Source organism: Triticum dicoccoides, chromosome 7B (genome assembly GCF_002162155.2).
Source record: "Triticum dicoccoides isolate Atlit2015 ecotype Zavitan chromosome 7B, WEW_v2.0, whole genome shotgun sequence".
Taxonomy (NCBI): Eukaryota; Viridiplantae; Streptophyta; class Magnoliopsida; order Poales; family Poaceae; genus Triticum; species Triticum dicoccoides.
In genome coordinates this window covers 81,595,721-81,621,934 of record NC_041393.1, presented here as the reverse complement: position 1 = coordinate 81,621,934, position 26,214 = coordinate 81,595,721, and the positions used below count along the sequence as shown (strand labels likewise).

Sequence of the window (26,214 nt, the reverse complement as noted above, 5' to 3'; positions counted from 1 at the left end):
GCAACTGTTGGGCTTGAAAAAACTGATTGCTTTCAATATCTTGTGGATCGTTTAATACTCAAAATGAATGGATGGAAGGAGAGAGTTTTGTCTGCCGGGGGTAAAGAAATTATGATTAAATCAGTAGCACAAGCCATACCATCATATGCAATGTCCGTCTTTAAAATTCCTAAAAAAAATTGCAAAGGAATCACTAACGCGGTTGCGCAATTTTGGTGGGGTGACAATGCTAATCATAAGAGAATGCACTGATTCACCTGGTGAAAAATGTGTGTCCCAAACATGAAGGGAGGAATGGGATTTCGTGATTTACATTGCTTTAACCTTGCACTTCTAGCGAAACAGGCATGGATGCTCATTGATAATCCAGATTCACTTTGTGCAAGGGTCTTGAGAGCTAAATATTTTCCGGATGGAGATCTTCTTAATGCTACTCTAAAGAAAAGATCTTCTTATACTTGACAAAGCATCAAGGCGGGAGTCAACACAATAAAACTTGGGTATATTTGGAGAGTGGGTGATGGTCAAAACATAAATATTTGGAGTGATCCGTGGATCCCACAAGCACCGGACAGAATGGTGATTACTAGAAGAGGAGGTCGGTTACTATCGAAAGTTGATGATCTCATAAATCCTGCTAATGGTGAATGGGACGAATCACTTGTAAACCAAACATTTTGGCCCGTTGATGCAAGAAGGATTCTTGCAATTCCCCTCCCAGCTCATGACATGACTGATTTTATTGCATGGAATTTGACAAAAACGGGTATCTTTTCGGTGAGATCAGTGTACCACATAGAATGGAACCGCCAATTTGGTAGTAGAATGAAAGTAAGTAATGGTATGGGTGCAACTGTTGACAATCCTATCTGGAAGACCCTTTAGACCCTGAGATATCCATCTAAGATAAAAATTAATGCATGGAGGACTCTGCATGGAGCATTGCCATGCCGAGCTGTTTTAGCCCATAGACATATAAAAACCCCTCCACAATGCCCAGCTTGCAACCTAAGCGACGATACCATAAAACATATGTTAATTGAGTGCAAGAAGGCCAAAGACGTATGGAGACATCTTGGTGTCAACGACATGATTAGTGAAGCTTGTAGCCGTGAGGGTGCTGGGGAATCTATCTTGGAAGAATTGATATAAGCACCTGAAGAAGCAGCAGTGGTTCTTGGCTAAGGAAGTTTTCGTGAAATAGTAGCAGTAACAGTTTGGTACTTGTGGTGGGAACGCCGTAAACCCGTGCATGGAGAACAACTACAATCAGCAATACAGATTAGTATGGCAGTCAGAGTTCTAACAAGCAACTACTCACGAGCAAGTCTACCAAAGGCTAGGCAAAAAAGTGATGGGTGGTCAAAACCAATGCATAACTATGTCAAGTTGAATATTGATGCAGGTTTTGATGCTGATTCACTTATGGGGACTTTTGGTGCTGTTTTGAGAGATAGTAAAGGTGACTTTCTGGCAGCTGCAAATAACAAAGTTGAGGCTTGCTTGGATGCCCTCACAGCGGAGACAATGGCGCTAAGATTTGGCTTACATTTAGCGCAAATTGTTGGCTGCAATCGGCTGGTCGTCAACTCCGACAATGTTGATGTTATTAGCACCATGTGCGAATGAGATTTCTATGCAGGTGTGGGAGCTCCTATCTTTGACGAGTGCTATCATATGTTGACAAACTTTGTTCATGTCATATTCGAGCACCCTCCACGGGAGGATAACACAATGGCTCATGAATTAGCCCGTATTGCTAGATATAATAATCCTAGTATTTGGTTAGATGAACCCCCCAGGGTTTAATTTATTTTCTTGTCAATGATGTATCTCTGATTACCAATGAATAAAGAGGGGGTTTCAAGCGTAAAATAAAACCTCCACAGGCCGACGTGCCGAGCCCCCTCCGACTCCTCCCGAGAGGCACCCTCCCTCCCTCCTGCTCATCTTGGGTTGCTGGCCCGGCGACCGAGCGGCCAGCATGGGCTGTGAGCCGGCCGGATGAGTAGGGAGCTGCTGTGAGCCGGCCGGATGAGTAGGGAGCTGCGACGGCGAGCAGACAGATACAGCCGAGTACTAGCACAGAGGCACTGTGGTCCTTCCACCAGCCAACAAATGGAAAATGGAAAGGGGAATGGGTTAAACAAGTGCTAATGCAATACTCTACTAAGGAGAGTGACAAACTTGAGAAACTAATATGAAAAGTGGCAATTGTGCCTCTCAGTAATTAAGGAGTCGACGAACAGTGGCAAATTTAAAAATTAATACTACGAAAAGTGCCAATTGTGGAAAACTACATGCTAAGAGTTGCAAATATCTGATGTTCTTTAAAAAAGGAAGGCGACAACTACTCAAAGCACTCGTGCTAGCACCAGGAAAGTCTCAAGCAAATGTTTCTTTTCCTTTGAAATCTAAAGGATATGAAGCCAATACTCCGGAATCTTGTTTTCCTATTCCTGAGGGCACCAAAGGTACTTTTCTATGAACCCCACAAATCCAGTGCTCCAAACGAAGGGCTCACCGTCAAATTGTCCACTTGGAGGTCCTTCCAGTGTGCGATAATACGTCAATCCCTTAACACTGAGAGAACATGCAGCCTCGTGAAAATGTGATCATTTGCCTCAAAATCCATGTCGCAAAGATTGCAAGCTTAATCATGGGGCGAACCTCGCTCCGTCAGGCGGTCTGCCATCAAAGCAATCTTATGGAGGACGAGCCAAAATTAAAAAGTTTGTAGCTGGGCTCCGCCTTTGCTTGCCAGATCTTATTAGCCACGAAAACATGTTGGGGCACTGTCAAAGAGGACTTGTCTCTTCTTTGCTCAGATTTTTGCACTGGTGAACTAAATCTCGAGAGCATCAATACGGACTATGATTCAAAAACAAAATGCCTCAGTTGAGACAGCTAATGATTACCGGCCCATCACTTTGCTCAACTGCTACCTAAAATTGATCACATACCTTCTGGTTAGCAGGTTATCTTAAGAATTATTCACCATAATCGATTCGGTTTTCTACGAGGCCGCACTATCCAGGATTGGTTTGGCTTGGGGCTTCGAAGACATCCATCACTGTCAAGCTTCTCAACCCGACATTGTTGATCCAGAGAATCCAAATACAACAGTCTAACCAGAGTTAAAGAACAGAAATAAAATGGTTTATGGATAGTTTGGATACAGCTCAATCCAAAAAAAAAAACAAAAAAAAAACTAGAGGTGCATGAGTTAGAATTATAAGCTACAAATTTGAAGGGTACTAACCCGGTATTAACTACAAACATACCGACTTAGTGAACTAAGTTCTCTAGTAGGTTTGTAAAGCTGCATATTGTTTGATATCATCAATCGAAGACCATGCAAGTTTCATACTTGAAAGGAAACTAAGCCTTCTTTATACCCATTGTATATGTTGTAACATACATTGAAAAGCCAATCCAGAAGGACATAACAAATAAATCTTCCTAATGCATAAAAGCAGGGCAAATCAATATTTAAGGTTGGTGGATACAAAGTTGCATACTAAAGATATATTTGTAGGAAAATAAACATTTCAAACATAGATAATATATTTGTCTCACATTTGTCCCCATACGAGAAGCTAAAAGAGTGACATCAATAACTATTACATGAAAGCAAATAGGGCAGTTACAAATTCTTCATGGCTACGCAAGACTAATCCAACACACATCTTCAAGAATTGGGATATACACGACAACTGATGTTTACTAAGATACTAGAGCCATGCCAAGTATTGCGAGCCTTTAGTGACCATCTGATGTCCATTCCACAAAAGAGGGAGTGTAAGGTAGGCCTTCCAAGAAATCTCCAGTAGCACAGATAATATGCACTTCCTGATTATCCATATCATATGACAATGTCTTCTCCTTATTGTCAGTAAGAAAAATCAAATTACATTCTGGATGAATTGCAAACATCGAGTAGGACTCGTAATATTTGCGACAATCCCTTCCAAACAGTTTGGAACAGCTAACAGTACACTTTAGGGTCCACTCTCCGCTGTCATAATTTTCAAGAACCCAAATAGACAGTTGGTAATCACCTTGATCCTTTATATGCCAAGCAAACAAGCGTCCCTGGGACTTCCCGATGGAAACATCACCATATTCATTTGTCATGCCACGTGGCATTTTAATTTTCCTCCAATATTTCCTTTCCATATCCACTGTGACTATTACCGAATAACGAGTAGGGAAATGCATAGTGTTATTCAGGAAGGTGCTTTCTAGATAACTAATTGGATATGTACTGAAATCATTGCGCCGTGTGAAAGTCCATCCTCCAGTATCTGATGAGTAGACCATGTCTGCGGACAGGCCATATATCTGAGGTGAGTTCAGGGGCACAAACACGACGAAGCGGGAAGGAATGGCCGCGTCAAAACCTAAAAAGTATTTGCCTGGGCGGAAAAGCGGAAGGTGATCAGGCAATTCTATAGGAGGCAACAAAGTCCACTGCTGAGTGGCAGGATTGCAGACAACGTAATCGAATTCCTCGGCCTCGGGCCATTCAAAAAATTGCTCGGTTTTTCCTTTCGGAAGAGAATTCCAACCGAGTTGCTTAGGATAGGGAACTTTCCAGCATTTGCAAAGGAGAAGGCTGGTGCTGCATTGTGTGACACTGAAATGTTTATAGCTGCCGCGTAAGAAAGAGAGGTCGGGATCGACCATGGGAGGACCTTTTTCCGGACAAATTGTGGAAACGCAAACCATGGTCTTTGTAGAAGAAGCCGGACATGGCCTGCGGCGACTTCTTGCGGGTGTGGGAGTAGGAGCAGAGGGGGAGCCACTCTTTGGATACACACTTGAAGCGGCACACCGATCTGCAGGGCACCCGTGACAGGATCTCCATGAGAGCGTCCTCAGGAAAGGTCGCCGCTGGGACCTCCTCCTCCTGCCGCACATGCTTCAGTTTCTTCTTCTCCTCCTTCTAAAAATGGCACTTAAAGAATTCAATTCAGCTCCCAGTATCAAATCCTGGACCTAGGATTGGAAGGAGGATTGGAGCAAACCTCAGATGCCAGGGGGATGACGGCGAGGCCAGGCAGCAACGGCAACGGCGGCGGATGCGAAGAACGGGATGGATCCTCCTCGTCCCGATCTCCGTGGGAGGTTGCCGGATCGCCGTAGCCGTGGTCGCATCCGCCTCCTCCTGGCGGCATTTCCTACTCTAGTTCGGCGCCGGCAGGGGCTGTCACCGGCCGGCGGCACAGGTCGGCTCGTCGAGGGTTTGGTAAGGGGATGGGGATTGGGGAGGGGCGGCGGCCGCGACCCAGTGAAAAATAATGGGATTGCTAAACGCGCTGGGCTTGGGCCGATTAGCTGTGAAATGTTCCCGGCCCGTCCTTCAAGTGTACATACGATGTTTTGTCTCAAAAAAAAAGTGTACATACGATATCTCTGGTTTGCAATCGAAATCACTAGTTTTTTTTCTTAAGAAATCACTCGTTTTGCCTTGTAAACAATCACTTCCTATTTTCTCTTGTGCTGACAACTAATGCACATGTACAATTGAATTGTGCATCCAAATTCCGAACCTTTTTACAGTTTGATTTCCCGCATCGAGACTTTGAAACTAGATCCCGTGTTAATAGCTTTCCGCAACTCTTTTTTCAGGAAAAAAATGAATACTCGTGTTGTAGTCGCCTGAGTGCCTATTAAGCAATGAGATCCGGGGACGATGTGGCAGGGGATGACAGTGGTGGTGCTGGAACTTGACGTAAATGATCACTTTAGTGCTATAACTTGTGGCATACATCGAAGTGGTGCAGAAACTTGGTTCAGACGTGCAAATGTGGTGCTAATCGTGTTTGTATACACCCAAGACACTGACGAGGCATGCTAGCGTGGCATGGGGCCCGTTTGTCAGTGACCCAACAATGAAGACAAGGCGTGTGGCATGCTTTTTTGCATGGAACCCCCTCGTTTTTTTATTTTTTTCATAGAAAAGTTGTTGACAAGCGGGTCCCAGTTATCTGCAGCGCACAAATTTAAATTGACTGGAAAAAAGGTATGCTCAGGTTTCCAACCCGAGCAACCTCAAGTTCCCTGCTTGCGAAGTTAGCCAGCCAACCCATTCACCATTCATGTACATTAAGGAAACACAGGCTATATTTTCGCAGAAAAAAAGTATGTCAGCATAACCTTTACTAAGCACACTTATTAAAATTTCAGTACTTCATAAGCTCATATAGACCTTGGTTATCACCATTTTCAATACGGGAAGTGGATCATCAGTAGGGATTTTGCTTAGGTACTTCCATAAATTAACAGATGATATTTTTTCTCTTGAAGTATCCTTGTGCGTATAAGAAACTGATGACCATAAGCATGACAAATATATGATGTATTCTTGTCCTTTTCCAGCACAAGAGCTCTACCCAGCATGGCTTCCCCATCTCTGGTCGTTCCCTTGCATTCCTCCATTGGTGGCTGGGAAGATGGGCCACCACCGAAGCCGCTCCCAGTAATCGCCAAACTATACCTGCTAGATTAATGAGGTCGCAGCCGAGGCCGACCATCGCCGCGCCAACTCATGGGTTTGATGTGGGTTTATTTGCATATTATTTACTTAATAAAATGGTTTGAGGTGAAGAGCCAAAGGCCTGAAGCCAAATGTTCCTAACAGAATGACGATCCGCAGGAAACAAGGCCAACGCTATGTGTGCCTGCAAGATTGAAGTTCCCAGATATTTTACTTTTCTCCATGATCCTACACCATTGTATTGCTTCATGTAGATCCCTTTATCATTCATTTTTATTGTTCAAATCTCTATATGGTTGTCATATAGATGCTATTACAGGGATGTAGCACTAATGCATTATATTTTTCATGCGTTGTCGTAAACAGAACTCCCTCTGTATTGATGCATATATGTTTTTTTCTTTTAATTACAGTATCTCTTTTCGGACTGGTCGGGCTTTCTAGATTTCTAGATTGGAGGAAGTTTGTTTGAAATTTGCCTTTGGGTTTCAGAAAATTCAGAATAAGTTCCTACACCAGCCGTAACTAGATAATAACTAGATAAATCATGTATTACGCAATGCTCTGCGCCATTATCCGTGGAGTATTTGCAGCTGTATTCTTTGTCGTTCGATGCTCAATCAGGTGAGTCTATTTTTCCATTTTTGATTCATAGTTGCTGGCACAAATTGGCCAGTGCATTTGGTCCTATCATTGACAACAATTTCCACATGTCAACTGGGGAAAGATATGCCCATCATCAGTGCACCTTTTGCCATTTTTTGCTATTTTTTTCTGTTCTATGTATACATGCAGTTTCGACAATTAGCTGCAACAACTATTTTTTTTCTTTTATTTTGCTGCTAGGGCTTGTGGCCATACATGTTAAACAGCAAGACGATTTAATTTGTGGTCTAATAATACGTTTGTTAATAATTGCAACAAAAATAGATCTACTTTTTGCTAATAGTGGCCAAATAAAGGAGGATCCAGACTATGACAAGTTTACATTGTACAGAATTAGTGCTAACAATAAATTTCTCTCTTTTCTTCTTATTTTATATTGATAATAGCTCCTGAATTAGTTTTTAATTACCACTCCCCCTTTGTAGAATGGTCGGATTTTTATGCATGAACAATAACCCTGTTTTATTTTAAGAATGGGGCTCTAAAATGGACGGAGGGGCTTAAGTTCAGCAGCCAAATAGGGCAGGCATGTTGTGTATAGAGTTTGCAAGATATGCTGTTCATTTCTTACACTTAAAAAGCTTAGTCAGAACAACTATTTCATATTCCAATACATAATGAAAGCACTTTTCTTATCTTTCTTCCATGCTTTTCATTACGTGATTCGATAACCATGATGACAGATAACTTGACTATTTCGTATCTGTATTTCAGGTTTGCACCTAATCATTTACTTTCTAAAGAACACCTCTGAAGTTTCATTACACAGGAAGTGAGTCACTATCGCTATCATGGAAATTCGAGTATTTAGCATTTTCAGTATGTTTTGTCCCCCTCTTTTGCGAGTTAATTGACATAAGGTTGCTTCAAATGCAATATGTACTAATAGTTGCATCACATTATGCATTTGCTTCATTTTAAACCTGCCACTTGTGTGTCCATCATGATATTGGTGCGATTTATTTTCCTAAGGGTATATTCATCTCACCAGAAATTTATTTTGTGTGGCTTTTGTCTTCCTAAATTTCGCGTGTTTTTTTTCCTGGTTAGCTAACCAATTATTATTCTAGCGCATGCTGTACTAAGGGCTTTTTACCTTATTGCACAGTTTATCATTCTAGAAGACTAGAATTTTCTCCACAGTTAGGATGTTGATATGAAAAGTTTAATTCATGTTTAATCATTCCAGAGCTAAGCTTAGCTTAGAGAAACTGTGCTTGCTGCATGCCACCTGTGTCATACAAAAATGTTAAATTAAATTTCTTCATTTTTGTACATGAATATGTTGCACTACATGAGATGAGACAAACTCAGAATGGGAGCAAAATAGTCATGACTACTGGCGAACTCTTCTAGCTTGCCGCGTTCCCACTGGTGGCGTTTGTAGTCAAGCCCAACAATTCAACTTGTGATGATAACATGTAGCACGAAACCCAAGAGGGAACGGGTTTAGTTTTTCCAGGACAACTATTTTTTTATATTTATTAAAAATTTGCAGTCATGTTCACTTGGACAATACCTATACCTATTATAAGTCCTTCAAGTTCAGACAAGAAAAATTAGATATCCTAAAATCTTTACTATACAATCATTTTGGTATTCTTGAACTTCAAATGACATCATCAAAAGATAATTGATGGTTTGCATTACTTGACCTTTAGACATGCGGGATCATCAGGCACTATAGATATTCTTTTCCCCCAAATTTCTAGAATATGAATTAAGAATTCAATACTCATGTGATTTTAATAAGCTGCTTTGATTGAGACGTGCATTGCACGTGCAAGCTTACTAGTGTACATTAAGGAAACACAAGCTATATTTTCACAAAAAAAAAGGAAACACAAGCTATATATCCTTAGTTGAATAACAAAAAATAGAAAAATATCATAAAAATGATGCAGCCGCAGAGACTCGAAGTCTGAGCGTACCATTTGTTTTATTTTAACATTTTCAAAATGTTTTTTCGAAAATTTACTAAAAATGGAATTATAGTTTTAAATAATATACCTATAAATAAAATAAATAGTGTTAAGTAAATGCTCATGTAGTTTCATAAAATGTTCATCTATTATATTAATAAAAAATCATAAATTAAATTATAATTTTAAAAGTGTTTGCACATTTTAAATAAAAAATTAAAGTCATTGATAGAAAAATGTATATGTAAATAAATTCTTATATAAGTACAAATATTTCCATGTTTTAAATAAAATATTAATTTAGTAGTATATAAAAGTGTCCAGTCATTAAAATAATTATGTTGTTTTAAAAGTGTTCATGTGATTTTAATAAAGGTTTTTTGTTGACTGAATACTGTGGGGCAACAACCTCATAGTTTTTAATTAAAACTCAAAGGAAAAGGTTCTGTACATACAAGTAAAGGAATACCTACCTACGGTGTTATACATGAACAACTAATTACAAAGAAACAACGAAAACAACCAGCAATCTCCATCTTGCACCACTAAGGTCGGTAATAAAGGTTTTTTTGTCAGATGTTTTCTAATAAAGTTTGTGTGTTTTCAGAAAAAATATAACTATAACTATAAATATATGTAAGAAGACTGTTGTTCCTCAAATGAATGCATATTTAAAATTATATGTATGTTATTTATAGTTAAAATTAACTTTTTTACAAACTGCAAAAATGAAAATAAAATAGTAACATATTAAAAATGGGTCACACTAACTGACAAACTGTTGTCAGTTTTGGCCCATGAGCACGTTTTGTTATAGACATAAATTGTAGCATTGTCTAAAAAACGTAAAGAGTAACAAACCTTTGCAAATTTGTGTTGTTTAATTAAAGAATATTCACCTAAAAATATTAAAGAATATAAGGTTGTGTATCCTTTTCAGACAACGAGCATGATTTTTGTCAAGTGGTTAGCAGCGGACACGTTAAATTGAAGGTCGCTGGTTTGAAACCTAAGCGCATCCTTTTCCGTTCAATTTTTTTTTCTGCTGACAGCTAGGACACGCCTGTCAGGGTCTTTTTGGTGAAAAAAAAGGGGGTTTCTAGGAAAAAGGAAAAACCCACACGCCTTGTCTTCATTGTTTGGTCACTGACAATGGGCTCCATGCCATGCTGGCAGGGCTCGTCAGTGTTGCGGGCGTATATAAACGTGATTAGCACCGTATTTGCACGCCTAAGCCAAGTTTTTGCGCCACTTTAATGTATGCCACAAATTCTAGCACTAAAGTGACCGTTTACGCCAAATTTTAGCACCATCGATGTAATTGACTCTTTGTGTAATTATGCACAACTTGATGCGGAGCATAAGGAGAAGGCATTTCGCTCTGAATTTTTTAACATATGATCCTGTCCAACTTGCATAGCAGAATTCAACAGCGTTTGAGCAATTTCTTTAAATGCATCATCTTATTTATAATCGAGAAACTCATACACAACTTCAGAATGATCTAATTGAGCATTTATGAGTGTTTCATATGCACGACTAAACATGTGTCTGAATAAACTAAATTTGAATTGTAATGTCGTATTTGAATTGTTGTTGCATTCAAATGTTTATTTTTCAAGTCATTGACACAATGTGGTATTTATCTTTCATTATTTTAATTTTTAATATTTAAAATATAAGAAAAGAAAACAAGACTGAACAATGTCCGTCTAAATTAAGAAATAGATTTAGAAATAAACGCTAGCACCAAAATTTGGCTTCGCTAGAACACTTGGGAAAAGCCTAGGCATGCCACGTGTGGGTCATCCGGGGAACGCCACGTTTGAGATGGCCCAACCACCGTTCCCTTGGAGAAAAGAACCCGAGAGTCCACCGGCGCTGCCGACAGCGTAGCGTCCACCTTCCGCCTCCAGTCCGCTGCGTAAAATCCGGCCGTCTAGATGGCTCTCCGGCGCATCGCCGGCGCGCCGACGTCTTCCTCCTCCTTCAAGTCCTTCACTACTGTTCTCCCACTGGCAGCGGAGACCGCGTCCGCCTCCCCGTCCTACCTTGCCCACCACCTGCTCGACGAATTCTCCCGCCCGCGCGCCTCCCGCGACGGGGAGCGCCTCCGCCGCCTCGCCGCCCACCTCACCGCGCCCGCGGTGGAATCCGTCATCGCGCGGCTCCCCTCCTGGCGCCACGCGCTCGACTTCTTCCGCTGGGCCGACGAGCAGCCGGGCTTCCGCCACTCCTGCTACTCGTTCAACGCCATGGCCTCGCTCCTGCGCCGCCGCCAGCCCGCCCACCTCGACCGCCTTGCCGCCGACGCGCTCGCCGCGGGCTGCCCCATGACGCCCGGCGCGCTGGGGTTCCTCCTCCGCTGCCTCGGCGACGCCGGGCTTCCTGACACTGCCTCTCGTGTCTTTGACAGCGCGAGGGCGCGCCTTAGCTGCACTCCCAACTCATACACCTTCAACTGCCTTCTTGACGCGCTGGCTAAGGCCGGCCGCGCAGACGACGCGGAGGCAAGGCTCCAGGAGATGCTGGTGAAATGCGGGGATGGAAGTGTCGACAAGTACACCCTCACCTCACTCCTGCAGTGCTACTGCAATGCAGGCCGTCCAGATGACGCCAACGACGTGTTCCAAAGGATGAGCCAGCATGGGTGGGTGGACGAGCATGTGCTGACGATGCTGGCGGTGGCGTTCAGCAAGTGGGGGAAGGTGGACGGGGCGGTTGACCTCGTGGGGAGGATGGAAGTGTTGGGGATGAGGCCGAGTGAGAGGACACTTAGCGTGCTGGTCCATGGGTTTGCAAAACAGCGCAGGATCGACAAGGCCATCGAGATGTTTGACAAGATGGCCACTTATGGTTATGTTGCCGATTTGCCAATGTACGGCGTGTTAATTGAGGGTCTCTGCAGGCAGAAGCAAATAGGAAAGGCGGTGAAAATATTTGAGGTAATGAAGAGCAGTGAGGTTGTTCCTGATGTCCGCTTACTCAAGAATATGATTGAGGCTTTCATTCATGAAGGAGATTTTGACATTGTTGGCCCGTTTATCATTGAAAATGCTGGGAAGTTGAAACCCAGTGATGTTACCACACTGTACAATGTGGTTCTACAAGGTCTTGTTAACCACGGGCAGGTAGAAGCAGCTTATCAGTTGCTCACCTCAAGGTTACGTGGTGTTCAGGGGATTAGTGATGGTTTGACTGTTGGTGCACATGTGTTCGATATTGTGCAGGATGTGAAGCCAAACTCTGATTCCTTCAATATTGTTGTGTGTGGCCTTTGTAAGGTTAAGAAGCTGGATGATGCCTTAGCTCTCGTAAAGGATATGGTTGGCTTTGGCAGCAAGGGAAAGCTATTGATGTTTAATGATTTGATCCATGAGTTGTGCAATTTAGATAGGTTGGATGAAGGATACAAATTGTTTAACCAAATGAAGGATCTTGGTGTGATTCCTTCGGAGTTCACATATAATTCATTATTTTATGGCATTTGTAGGAGAAAGGATCCAAATGGTGCCTTTGATTTACTGAGGGAGATGTGCACCAATGGACATAAACCATGGATAAAGAACTGCACAGAGATGGTGCAACAGCTTTGCTTCAGTGGCAGGATAACAGAAGCTCTTGGCTTTCTAGAGGAAATGCTCAAAATGGGTTTTCTTCCTGATATCGTGACATACTCCGCAGCCATGAATGGACTGTGTAAAACCGGTGAGGTGGACAATGCTTTAGGACTCTTCCGTGACATTTCTGCCAAATTTTATCTTCCTGATGTGGTAGCACATAATATCTTGATAAACGGGTTCCGTGTATCAGGTAAATTGAATGAGGCGCAAAAAATTATGGAAGAGATGTTGGAGAAGGGTCTGTTTCCTTCTGTTGTTACCTACAATCTTATGATTGATGTTTGGTGCAAGTCTGGCAATATTGAAAAAGCTGTTGATTGCTTAAATAAAATGGTTGATGAAGAAAAGTCGCCCACAGTAGTTACATACACAAGCTTGATAGATGGATTCTGCAGTGCTGGAAGACCTGACGAAGCCATTGTTTTGTGGCACAAAATGAGTGCTAAAAGTTGTGCTCCAAATAAGATAGCATATACTGCTTTTGTAAATGGATTGGGCAAGTGTGGTCGAGTAGAGACTGCACTGACCTACTATGAGGAGATGATGACGAAAGGTTTTGTGTTAGATACCTTTTCCTGCTTATATTTTATAAATGCTTTGATATCAAATGGGAATACAACTAAAGGATGTGAACTTTTGAAAGAGGTTCTTCAAAGGGACATGACACAGGGTGATGATTTGAAAATGGTAGGATTGATAAATAAAGCAGTTGAAGAGTTGTCTAAAGATGAAAGAACTTCTCCAGAGATCAGTATACTTGTAGAGAAAGGTTTAATTTCAAGGGCTCAAACTATGGGCAAGAAAGATGGAAACAACTGACATTTGTTGCTGGCACGAGTTTTGGATGATTTCCTCAAGTCCTTGTCTCTAACCAGGAAGCCCTTTCCTGCTGCTAGCAGATTGTTCTTGCTTTCTACATGCCTTTTCCTGCTGCGTGCAACTACTTTCTCAAGGTATCTTTGATCTGGAAAACCCTTCTCAGTGGTTACTTCCCTCTTTATAGTACAATAATATTTCTCTTGTCAAATTACGACATGATGTTTATCATCTATCGTATGTCCTGTATGTTAATTGTTCGCGGCTTGGGGCTTAAGATCAATGGAAACTAAATTTGTGGAGTTCTCAATAGGTGTTCCTCATGGTTGTGCTTCTGAATTGGATGGACACCTTTTGGTTCAAATATGGTTTATAGGCCCCAGTATCCAAGACTTCAAGTCTTGAGTCAAATACCGTATGTAATTGTAGAACTAAATGTGATATGGTGTATGTGAAGGCTGCCGAATTTGCTAAGAGAAATATGGAAGGTAATCCTGCATTCAATTCCAGCAATTCCTTTTCTGTACTATCCAATAAGGAGATTATGTTTAGAGAATCGATGATGGGTGTTGATATACCTCTGGATAATTTTGATTTTATTGATGTTCTTAAGGAATTGGAATTATCCAGTGAACAAATTAGTAAGAAAAATGAACACTGTTTAGATATTCATGACTTGGAATGGAAATGTCGCCCCCCTGTGCCCTGTGTCTAAGTTGGCATGATACTGTAGTGGAAGAGGAGGAGAAATTTAGTATAGTTTCTAGAAAAAAGAAAAAGTCTCCTGCTAAGAGAAATGTCACTATTTCTTCTCTTACCTCCTCTTCTATACCTTGTACTAGAAGACAGCAAAAGAATATCAGTTCTACTTTGCCCCCTAGGAGATCTGGTAGCCCCTGATAGCTGTAAAAACAATGAGAGCATTATTTTGGAATTGTAGGGGTGTTGGAAAGAAGGGCATGTCTTCCTACATCAAAGACATAGTCATGCTCATCCCCTGGATGTCCTGGGAATTTAAGAGACTACAAAGAGGAAATAGAATGATACTTTTTTTAGAAAAGAATGATCCTGGATTTTTTTTATCGGCACTATATTGCTTCAGTTGGGAAGTCTCAGGGTATTCTTTGTGGTATTAAGATGGAAACCTGGGATACTTTTTCTGCTATGACAGGGTGTTATATTATGCAGCTTAGTGTGAAGCATAAAACTTTGAATTTGGAGTGGGCTGTGTTAGTTGTGTATGGAGCTGCTCATGATGAGCATAAGTTGGAATTTCTTTCTGAGATGTCTGAATTTTGTAATAGTATTGCTGTACCCCATGTGGTGATTTAATTTTTTGAGACATTGTGGGGAAAAGAATAAACATACATCGCTCCCTCAATCATCTGATATTTTTAATTCGATTATTCATACTTTGAATCTGAGAGAAATTCATATGATTGGGGGTACTTTGGAAGCTCAATATCCTGGTTTGTTTGACATTTGTCAATGGCAGGATTGTACTGTGGCTGATGCTTTAAACTCTGGGCTGGCTTTCCTTTAGAAGAAGGCTTTATGATTAAAGTCTCTCACATTGGGAGGAGATTAAAAAATTCCGAGTCTATGGTGTTGAATGATATTCCTGATAAGGTGAGCTGGGCTCATACTAAGAACAAGCCGTTTTTAACCAAATCTGTTTATAAGTGGTTGGAAAATTGGCTTGCTGGGGCTAACAATCAATGGATTTGGAGAGCGCACATCTCACTAAAGATTAAGGTCTTTATGTGTCAGTTTTTCAGAACTCTATTCTGACACGTGTCTTCCCTAAAAAAAAAATCTGACACGTGATAATTTGGGCAAGAGAAACTGGCCTCTAAATCCTTTATGTTCTTTTTGTGGTGATGTTACAACTGCCAAGCACTTGCTTTTCTCATTTCGTGTGGCTAAGTCGGCCTGGGGAACTATTGGCAGGATTCTGGGCACCTCTTATTGTCCTAGGAATTTGTGGCAAAGCTCGACATGGCTGTATGCTTTCTTGCCGGGCGGGTCCAAATTCTATATGATGTGTATTGCACCTGTTTGCTGGGGAATATGGAATGTCCGCAATAAGGTACCTTTGAGAAGCATAAGATGCAATCCCCTGTGGAAGTTGTGTTTACAATCTGTACATTTCTCTTATACTGGGCAGGTTTACTCAAAAGCGAGGAGCAAGGCGTCTTCAGGACCGGAGTCGAGACATTGATGAACAAGGCTACCACTCTTGCGTCTCTCATGAGCTGACGGAAAATCTAACGGTCAAAGGCCTTTGACCTGACAGAAAATATACGGAAGGGCATTTCTATAACCGCACTTAACGAAAGAGGGGCAAATTTGAGCACACTTCGGAATTAGAGGCAAATTTGAGTAGGTGGTTCGAGTTAGGGGCTGAAATGTAAATGTCCCTTAATTATACCTCCAGAGCCGGATTAGCACCGTTTTGATGTAAATTTAATGAAATCCGTCATGTTTATATGAAATCTAGACATGTTTGAACGAATTTCGTCCGGTTGGTTGGAATTGTTGTTAAAATGTATGTGACTATCGTTGGAGATGCGGGAGGAAATTTACGGGTTGCCGTTGAAGATGCCCTGATGGGTTCACCGGGCCATAGAATCTTGATCAGTAACTGAATTGTTGTGCTCGATCGATACTTCCGACTAATTATAAATAACTAAACCTTGTGTGTATTTAATTGCAGGGAATTGAACAATTTTCACATTCTTTTTTTTTGAGGTAATACGTTTCTCATTCATAAAATAAAATAAAGATCTGGTTACAAGACACGTAATCACCGACATTACAGTACTGAAAGGATAGGATAATCCTACACAAAAAAAACCAACGCCTGTTCCTCTCCTTCGGCATCACCGAAGCGACCACCAAGAGAGAGAAGATAAATCACCTCTTCACCCGAGCTCGACGCGGCTCCATCGCTGATCTGCAGCTTTACGGACCTCCAAAGTAGTTTGTCAAAAGCAAAATCATTGCTGTTGAAAGAATCAGACCGGGGCAACGTGTCCTCAGACACGCCATCGAACTCCAGACCTGACATCCCCGCACGACTACAACGTCGGAGGAGAAAACCAGAGCTGTCAGTCTCCAACCACATTGACTAGCGTTTCAGCGGTATACATCATTTCACTCATGATAGTGAGTACTTTGTGGGGTTGTGTGCAAACAACAACGCATAGATAGAGGAACATGGACAAGTAATGTTATGTAGTGAAGGTGTTAAGTCTGATGGGTGATGCGGTGACTACGTCCTAACATTCAGCTTGAAGCCATGCTGCAAGTTTTAGGTCATTCTCTGCGATTAGATTTTTAATTTTGTGGGGCTCCTGGCGAAACGAGATCCTCTGACTTTGTTAGAGTTGTGTCGGATATAGTGTACAAGGTAGGTTACAGTTGGACTTGTAGTTGTATCGTGTTTACATAGGATGTGGAGTCGTGTCCTAGTAGGACACTTGTATCCTAGGCCTCTCTTATATAGCGGGGGTAGACACACGATGTAACCTATGCCAACATAATAGCACAGGCACGCAAGGGGGAGCCGGCGGCGTGTGCTGGCGCCCGGGTGGCCGGTGTGCGGTATTGTGACGGTGTCACGGGGAGGAGCGCCCGTAGTCAAGCCCCGGGATGTAGCCATATCGGTGAACCTCGTTAACAAATCTCGGTGCCGTGCCTCGTGTGTGATTGCTTGGTCCTCGATAGATCGACGGAGTGCCTCGAATTATTCTAATAAATGGTATCATGAGCTAGGTTGTTCGGAGAGGGCAAGATTGTTGATCCAGAGGAAGGAAGAAACTGTCGAGGGAAGTCTGCAGGAAGCAATCGTAATACGGGATAATTCATCGGCGAGTTACGATGCAGGAGCAGATGTATTGTCGTGTTGTATCTTCGATGAAGCAATTAGAAGAGGAGTCGGCTAGATTGGATCGGAAGCAGCAGGCACCTGGCAGCGGCAAACGCGGTGCCGCCCGGCATCAGCACATGCAGAGCGACGTGCACGAGGCGAGTGCGGCTGCGGATGCGGTCGTGCTGCGGCCGATGGCACAAGGCCCACGAGGGGCTGGCAGCGAATGGCGATGCGTGGCGCAAAGCGGCAGGCCCGAGGCGAGGTTCACGTTGTGAGGGAAAAGCATGTTCTGCAGGCCAACCCAACGCAGCAAAGCCCGAGGCGGGGCTGGTGTGCGTGCAAGAGGTGTTGGATGATGTGCTGTGCTGAACCGAAGGAATCAAGACCGAGGATTTGTTTGAGACAAAAAAGAAAAGGGCAACCAAGACTACGTGTGTGCACAGGAGCAGTTTTGGTTGGATCAAGTTTGATCTATTTTCTGCCATAGGATGCACGAAGAAGCAACAACAAACAGTGACATGAAAAAAAGGAAGTTTTTTCTGGGTCGGTTTGCTGAGATGGCTTGGAACACGTGGATAGACTGCGGAGGCGCGCGGACAAGCGCGTTATGAGGATCATGCATACACATGGCGTCCAAGACATGCACAGATGTGCGCGTGGTCATGGTGCAGGGTGGAGCATGGTTGCAGTCGGATATGTTCGACTGGGTCGGACAAGACAGTCTGACGGATCGACGCAAGTCGGTTGGTACAGAAGACGATGGTGGGATCGGCGACAACGACATAGGAGCGTGATGCTGATGGTGACCGACTTCTGGGCGTGGAAACACGCGGCACAGGCCTGAGTGCTTGTATGGCTTCGACAAGACTATGGCGCGGGGTTGATTCAAGACGGTGCACATGAAAGCTTGGAGTCAACGAGGCGCGGGATGACAAGTACAACCACCATGGAGTCATGTTGAAGGTGGAGCTGAATTGAGGGGCTGCGGTGTAAGGATCCAGGGAATCAAAGCCTATCAGCAAGGGGGGAAAGCGAGGGACACGCAGTTCGGACTGGAGTCCAGTGGTCTGATGGAAGCGTGAAACTCGTCATCGGTCGGTGATGATCTATGGTACTCTGCAGTGGAGGTTGAGTGGTGTGGGTTCGCGAACCTTGAGACTCGACCAGGACAGCGGAGGCTCGACGCGGTAATAGCGGCGAGGCGTGCGGTACGCACGGGACATGGAGACGGGCCAGGGCTCTGGTGGTCATATATGTGGTGAGACAGCTGCGAATTTGATTCAGGATGACTACAAGCAATGGTGAAATTCCTTCAAGTTTCAGATAGACGGTCAAGGAAGAGCGGTGATGTTGAGTTCATGTAACTCTTATGTGTGACACCCAATATGTGAGTTGTTCACTTTCACGCAGGTCAGTGATCGGTGTGTGATGGCATTGACGGGTACTCTGGAAGTTGGGAGCACGGACTAGAGTAACAAGAAACTTAATTTTGCTCGAGTGTTGACCGTGGTCAAGAAAAGAAGGGATTACAAGTTGCAGGTGAAGTCAAATGGAGTCTTTGGAGTAGTAGCGGTGCTCACGGGATAAGCTCGAGTCCAATGTACATGGAAGTTTGACGCATGAACGAATTCAAGGTGGTGGAGTATATTCGCCAAGGTGGAGTTTGTTAGAGTTGTGTCGAATATAGTGTACAAGGTAGGTTACAGTTGGACTTGTAGTTGTATCGTGTTTACATAGGATGTGGAGTCGTGTCCTAGTAGGACACTTGTATCCTAGGCCTCTCTTATATAGCGGGGGTAGACACGAGTTGTGTCGAATATAGTGTACAAGGTAGGTTACAGTTGGACTTGTGTATCGTGTTTACATAGGATGTGGAGTCGTGTCCTAGTAGGACACTTGTATCCTAGGCCTCTCTTATATAGCGGGGGTAGACACACGATGTAACCTATGCCAACATAATAGCACATGCACGCAAGGGGGAGCCGGCGGCGTGTGCTGGCGCCCGGGTGGCCGGTGTGCGGTATTGTGACGGTGTCACGGGGAGGAGCGTCCGTAGTCAAGCCCCGGGGATGTAGCCATATCGGTGAACCTCGTTAACAAATCTCGGTGTCGTGCTCGTATGATTGCTTGGTTCTCGGATGATCGACAGTATGCTTCGGATTTATTCTAACAGACTTTAGAAGGGATGTTAGAGGATGATACAGTGCCCTGCTCTTTGCTAGCCTTTCAAAAATTATGATCTAACCCAACGATTTTGTGAACATTAATACCGAACAGTGATTCATAAACCATATCTAACCCAACGATTTGTGAACATTAATACCGAACAGTGATTCATAAACCATATCTAACCCAACGATTTGTGAACATTAATACCGAACAGTGATTCATAAACCGTAAATATATATATTGATTTACAGAATATTATGCGGTTGATGACTTACCTTCTCTATTTTATACAAAGAAGCAACGTAGTTCCCTGCCTTGTGTCTTGCAAGCCAGAGGGTCCGGCTCTGCTGCTGCCATCGTCCACTCATATGATTCACATGACAAAGTCATTGTTTGGTTCATTCATGATTAGCTCAGATTAATACAATAACAGTTGAGCGAGTTGAGTCTAAAAAACAGGGGAATAGCAGTAGGCACGCCTTGTGATCCGCCTTAGATATCGGTTCTAGGCGGGTGAGTTGTAGCGGCAACGACGGCTGGCATTGACTATTTATACCAAATATTTGTACTTCATCAAAAGTTATCTTGTTCGCATGTCATTTTTTGCTGATATACATCTTGAAATATTTATACACTTTCTAACACTATTCATGTATTAATAAAATAAACACGCTCATATATATTCAGTTACATTATTATCAAACTATTTAGGATTTTTCTTTTTTGCATGGAGCCAAACTAACATCTATGTTATTACTCCCTCCGTTCCTAAATATTTGTTTTTTTTAGATTTCAAATGGCTACCACATACAGATATATATAGACATATTTTAGAGTGTAGATTCAGTCATTTTGCTTCGTATGTAGTCGCTTATTGAAATATCTAAAAAGACAAATATTTAGGGCCTGTTCTGATCTCCTCCCACTCCATACTTCTAAAAACTTCTGCCCGAAGCCAGCCCGAACGGATTAGCTTCACGAAGCTAAAATTCAGGAAGCCGCGATGGGCTGTAGTTCATTTTTTCGAAGCGACAGAATCCCAGCTTCCCGTTTTCGTGAATCTGAAGCTGCTCATTATTTACGGCCGAATTGCCACCGCCAAGAAAAACGTTTCGCTCAACTCCCCCTCGCTCGATCCCGCAGGTCAACCTGGTCGCACACAACTCCCTTCCCCTCGCTTCTCCTCTGTAGCCCTACCGCCGCCGTTGCCGCTGCCACGCCCGGCAGCCCCCGTCGCCGGCCAAATCGTTGACTCAGACTACAGATCCGGCCGCCCCAGTCTATTTCCCGCCGGATCCCATCGTCTTCGCCGTCCGTCGCGCCTGGTGCAAGGAGCTGCGACCCCATGGCCCGGAGGAGCTGTCCCCAACGCCATTGACGCCCAAGAGACGCTCCCAAGCCAGGAGTGGCACCAGGACGACCGCGCCTCCAAGCATAAACTGCAAGGTGAGCTCGTCCCCTTCTCTTCTTCCCTATAGATTGCTGTCCTCGCGCATGTCCTCTGTTCTGTACATCTGTGCGATTTATTTTCAGAGTTGTATTTGTTGTGTGCAAATTCCTACACTGGAACCTATTGTTTGTTGTGCAAATCTGGAATATATGTGTGCAATTCTGGAATCATAAGCTTTAAGCATATTGCTATGTGGGTACTGCCATGAGTGCTAACCTGTTGCAGCATTCAGAAAAGTGAAATACAGTTTTGGGTGTGCAGAAAATGTACTGCTACTCTGGATTATATGTGTGCATAAGTTAATGCATATTGCTATGTGGGTAATGCCATGAGTGCTAATGTGTTATAATTTTCAGAAAAGTGAAATACAATTTTGGCTATTCAGAGAATGTACTGCTATTTGCAATTTATTATCATAAGTCTAGTGGTGTATGTGTGCAAATGTACTGCTAGTTCAGATATTACATGCCCTTGGCTGTGCAGAAAAGTATAATTTTTGTGTTTATCAAAGTGACATGCATTTTTTAGAGAAGTTTCAAGTATGTCTGGGGCTGCTGAATGGAGCGTTGAAAACACTCAGATTATCTGCGAGTTGTTTGCTGAGCAAGTGAACGCCGGAAATAGGCCAGGCAATTACTTGACACCAAATGCATTTGATGAGGTAGGAAGGCAATTTAAGATGAGAACTGGGCTAGACTACACATATACACAATTGAAAAACAAATGGGACAAGCTTAAAGGTGATTTCAGTTTGTTCAAGAAACTCAAGTTCCGGGAGACCGGAGCCGGATGGGACTATGTGAACAACACCGTGTCACAAGATGATGAGTGGTGGAAAAAGGCCAAAATTGTGAGTTCTTTCGCCAATGTATTGCATATCTTAATTCATCCATATCACTTTGATTACTAATAATGTGTTTCCTATGTTGTATTACAGGACATTAAAGGTTGTGGCAAGTTCAAGAAGAAAGGTCTTGCTAATGAGCAAAACTTGCGGATTATATTTGGAGATATCACAACTGATGGTACAGACCATTGGAATCCCTCTTCCGGCATACCTCCCCCCTCTAGTGCAGCGGTGAAAGCCGCCATCAATGTTGATGACATCGAAGATCTTGATTTGGATGATACCGAAGAACAAACATCTCAGGCAACACCTACTTCATCTAAAGTGAGGCTTGGGATCGTCATTCCGGAGAAGAAGAAGAAACCAAAGACCGCACAAGTGATGTGTGAGCAAGTTACAAGAATTGGTGACATTGCTGAGGCTTCTCACTCATCATTCCAGTCTTTCATGAAGCAAGATGAGGCAAACTGTGTCACCTCGGTCATGGATGAAGTCATTGCTTATGGTGCAACAGTCGGTACCGGTGAGTTCTTCATGGCTAGCGAGTTGTTTGTGAAGAGGGCGCAAAGGGAGATGTTTCTGTACATTCCTCTTGAGTCCCGAAAGAGTAGGACCTTCAAAAATAAGGTACACTGGAAGAACCGGTGCAACAACACAGAATGTGATGGCAGTATGTGACTTTGATATGCATTTCACCTATGCTTCAATTGGACAACCGGGTTCTATGCATGATACAAGTGTGCTATTTCATGCAATTGAAAATGACAAGGCCACATTCCCACATCCTCCCAAGGGTAAGTATTTCTTGTTGTTGCAATTTATATAACATGTCCTTCAACTCACAATCATGTTTGTTGTCCATTTCTATAGGCAAGTATTACCTTGTAGACGCCGGCTATCCTAATAGGGATGGCTATTTAGCACCGTACAAAGGTGAACGCTATCATGTCCCCGGCTTTCAACGAGGTGCACCCCCAACTACTCCTGTAGAGAAGTTCAACCGGATCCACTCCTCCAAGCGCAATACCATAGAGAGAACCTTTGGTGTGTGGAAGATGAAATGGCAAATCTTGCTCAAGATGCCAAACTATTTGATTCAAACACAAAAGATGATAATTGCGGCTACCATGACACTACACAACTATGTCCGCCTCCATGACAAAGAGGATATCCACTTTCTTCGGTGTGAGAGGGATCCGGATTATGTCCCAACTATTCCAGAGAGATACAAGAAGTATGTTATTCCTTCAAATGCATCGGATTCTTCAACACCCGCGGAAAGTGGTCCTAACATGAATTTGTTTAGACATGAACTAGCTACCGCCATTGCTCTTAGTTGGTGAAGTAATCATGTTCATGTCTTTAGATGTGACACCATTTTGATTTGCAAATATATGCAAATGAAACTTTTGTTGTATGACATATAACAAAGTTGGTTATCCGTCTTTATTATAACTTGTCTTAACTAGGAATATTTGTGGCAAGTTCAAAAATACATGCCGGCTATGTGTAGTTCAAAAATATATGGCGGCTGCAGGCCCAGCTCTCTGTACACTTCTACCTCTTTGTACACCTCTCTGTACTGGAGAAATCACACAAATTATCTCGTGTGAAAAAAAGGCCAGCCATTCACCCCGGAAGTAGGCCCAGCTTGTTTCTCTCTTTTTTATTAGCCTGTGTGCAGTTTGGCCCGAAATGGGCTGCTTCCAGCCGGCCCAAGGTGGCAAGAAGGTGGGCTTCAATGCCCCAACTCACCCAGGCGCTAGGAGAAGCTGCCTCGCCTCCAGGACGGTTTGGTAGCTCCACCTGAAGCGAGAAGTCGGCGCAGAAGCTGGATACGAGAAGTTTTGCTGAAGCTAGCGTGTTTCAGAACAGGCCCTTAGGAACGGAGGAAGTACAAGATATTTCATTATAAAACAATGCAAACAAACATTACCACATTATGTGAGTACATGTATCTTCTTGCCTATAGTATCATCATATAGATATAATTTTTGATATTTTGAGTTATAAAGGTGTGAAATAATAATTTTCGGGTTTCTAAAGTACCCCGTCTGTGAACTAATATAAGATCTTTAGTGATTTGAAATGTCTTATACTAGTTTATAGCAAGACTATAGCGTGATGTGCTTTGTTTTTTGGTGCATCTTTATAGTAATAAAAAATCTACGGGTCGCCCAGCTAGTTTCAACTGGATTCATGAAAATCTAATAACGAATCAATGATGATCACAAATACTCGGAAAAAAATCGTCAGCCACTTCAGTTCAGCTTTGCGTTGCCCCGGCCAAATATCTCCCTTAAGACTTTTTCCCCTAGGGTTTCCTGGGGTCCAACTCTTCCTTCGGCGACGGCGCCAAAGTACACCAAGATCGACGTGGAAATCACCACCCGACGACGGGGGCTCGAGCGAAGGACATTGAGGAAGTGTCGGAACTCGTCTCCAACGACCGCATGAAGAACTTGTGCGGCCAGGAGGTGCGGGGTGGGATGGAGCAGACGGAAGTAGGGGCGGCTAGGGTTGAAGATGTAGAGGCGGCTAGGGCAGAAGATCCAGCGGCGGGTACCGGGCTTGGTCCGGGCGATGGGGTGGTGAAGGGAGATGATATTGAGGGGAGTACGATCGGCGGGAAGGGGGTGGACGTAGAGAAGGGCGAGGAGGAGGAAGATTGGGACCAGTATGAGCAGGGCCATGATCTAGAGGGAGCGTTTGAGAATCTCAAGTTGCAAGGGGAGGAGGAAGAAGATTTGGACCTTTCTGGGGAGTTCGAGGACTTGATCAAGGATGTGCGCTGGATGGCGCTTTTTAGGGTTCATACCCTTCGGCCGTTTAGCCATGCTTCTCTGTTGAACTCCATGAGGAACGCGTGGGCTTGTGCGCAGGGGGTGACTTTCAACATTAAGGGCCCCAACTTGTTCTTGGCTCAATGCCATTGCTTGGGGGACTGGAAGCGTGTGATGGAAGGGGGACCATGGCAGTTCAGGAGAGATCCGGTGGTGTTAGTTGAGTACGATGGTTTTTCGGATGTAGAAGAATATGAGCTAAACATGTATCCCCTATGGGCAAGAATAAAAGGATTGCCGGACGGGTTTACGAGGAAGAAGGAGCTGGCTGAGAAGGTGGCAAAGAAGGTGGGGGAACCTCCCTTTACAGTCACGGTGAATGAAGGAAGGATCAACCCATCAAATTTCTTGAGAGTCCGGGTGTTTGTTAATGTTACAATACCATTAGTAAGGTTTGTGCATATCACCTTGAAGGAGAGAAAGAGGTATTCGGTGTTCTATGAAAAACTCCCATATTTCTGTTATTTTTGTGGGCGTATGGGACATGTTGTGGAGGAATGTGGTGACGGTGTCCATGATACTGCGTTGTGTGAATGGGGGGAGTGGCTGCATTGGGTCAGTGAACCCGTGGGCTCTGGAGGTCGAGGAGGTAGAGGTGGAGGGAGTGATGGAGGTAGAGGGGGTGCTGGCCCGATAGGGGGGGGGGCGGGGAGGAAGAAGAGGAGGTAGAGGAGGTGGATCCAGGGGAGGTAGAGCAGAAGGTGCGGAGAAAGAGAGACAATGTGGAGATGCAAAGGGAGGGAGGTTGGGAGCTGCAAGTGGGGATGGATATCATGCAGTTCAAGATGATGAAATCAGCTGAGGAGCGCACAGCGAGGAAGAGGCTCGTGGATGATGATGGTGTGGCTAATGTGCGTGGTCCGGGCGGGCAAAACTTGGGAGGAAAGGTGGCTGATGCGGTCCTGTGTCTGGAGTACAGGGAGACAACCAGTTCGGGAGGCCGGTCGAATCCTAAAGGAACACCGGGAAAGAACCCCGTAGTGAAGCGAAGGAAGCAAGGAGAGGCCGGGGTGGAGGAGAGAGAGGGAGTTGATATGGACACATCTACGCAGGCAGCCTCCGGAGAGGAGGACCGCCGGGTCCAATGAATTGCCTCAGTTGGAACTGCCGGGGAGGGGGGAACACCCGGACAGTTCGTGAGCTTGCGACGATTTGTCGGTCGCGTTCCCCCACTTTTGTATTTTTATGTGAGACTAGACAGAAGGAAGAGAAGATGAGGAGATTTAGAAACAGATTGGGTCTCAAAGGGTTTTGTGGTGTTGATAGTGATGGTATGAGTGGTGGCTTGGCATTATATTGGCATGAGAATTGTGTCATGGAGATCGTGAATAAAGATGAGAGACACATTGATGCACTTATCCGAATGCAGGTAGAAGCAGTACAATGGCGAGCTACATTTGTCTATGGAGAACCTCGAGTTGAGAACAGACATATCATGTGGGCAAAACTACAGAATCTAAAAACTGTAAGCAACCTCCCATGGTTAGTTTTGGGTGATTTCA

General features: G+C 43.7%; 2 protein-coding genes and 1 pseudogene across 5 annotated transcripts; 2 read left to right on the top strand and 1 right to left on the bottom strand.

The window, feature by feature from the left end:
• Positions 1-3,608: 3,608 nt before the first annotated feature.
• Positions 3,609-5,262, bottom strand: LOC119342068 (annotated as a pseudogene).
• Positions 5,263-10,932: 5,670 nt separating this feature from the next.
• LOC119340365 (putative pentatricopeptide repeat-containing protein At5g08310, mitochondrial) lies at positions 10,933-16,098 on the top strand. Of its 4 annotated transcripts, XM_037612277.1 has the most exons (6): positions 10,933-12,798; positions 12,904-13,666; positions 13,843-14,017; positions 15,025-15,158; positions 15,480-15,618; positions 15,697-16,098. In XM_037612277.1, the coding sequence occupies exons 1-2, from the start codon at positions 11,034-11,036 to the stop codon at positions 13,530-13,532; spliced, it is 2,394 nt and encodes a 797-aa protein (XP_037468174.1). In that variant the 5' UTR covers positions 10,933-11,033; the 3' UTR covers positions 13,533-13,666; positions 13,843-14,017; positions 15,025-15,158; positions 15,480-15,618; positions 15,697-16,098. The 4 variants fall into 4 exon arrangements, with proteins under 4 accessions (XP_037468174.1, XP_037468171.1, XP_037468172.1 ...); XM_037612274.1 differs by having other exon boundaries at positions 10,933-13,666; XM_037612275.1 differs by having other exon boundaries at positions 10,933-13,666; positions 14,470-15,158.
• Positions 16,099-20,721: 4,623 nt separating this feature from the next.
• LOC119341590 (L10-interacting MYB domain-containing protein-like) lies at positions 20,722-23,364 on the top strand. Its single transcript, XM_037613462.1, has 4 exons — positions 20,722-21,018; positions 21,556-21,872; positions 21,960-22,663; positions 22,740-23,364. The coding sequence occupies exons 2-3, from the start codon at positions 21,564-21,566 to the stop codon at positions 22,545-22,547; spliced, it is 897 nt and encodes a 298-aa protein (XP_037469359.1). The 5' UTR covers positions 20,722-21,018; positions 21,556-21,563; the 3' UTR covers positions 22,548-22,663; positions 22,740-23,364.
• The last annotated feature ends 2,850 nt before the right edge of the window (positions 23,365-26,214 follow it).

What these genes read in the sequence shown, in the direction of transcription:
- LOC119340365 (XM_037612276.1), top strand. Translation starts at nt 11,034, where the DNA reads ATGGCTCTCCGGCGCATCGCCGGCGCGCCGACGTCTTCCTCCTCCTTC.
- LOC119341590 (XM_037613462.1), top strand. Translation starts at nt 21,564, where the DNA reads ATGTCTGGGGCTGCTGAATGGAGCGTTGAAAACACTCAGATTATCTGC. An exon ending in GGTGGAAAAAGGCCAAAATT is followed by an intron (nt 21,873 to 21,959) that starts GTGAGTTCTTTC and finishes GTTGTATTACAG; the next exon opens with GACATTAAAGGTTGTGGCAA.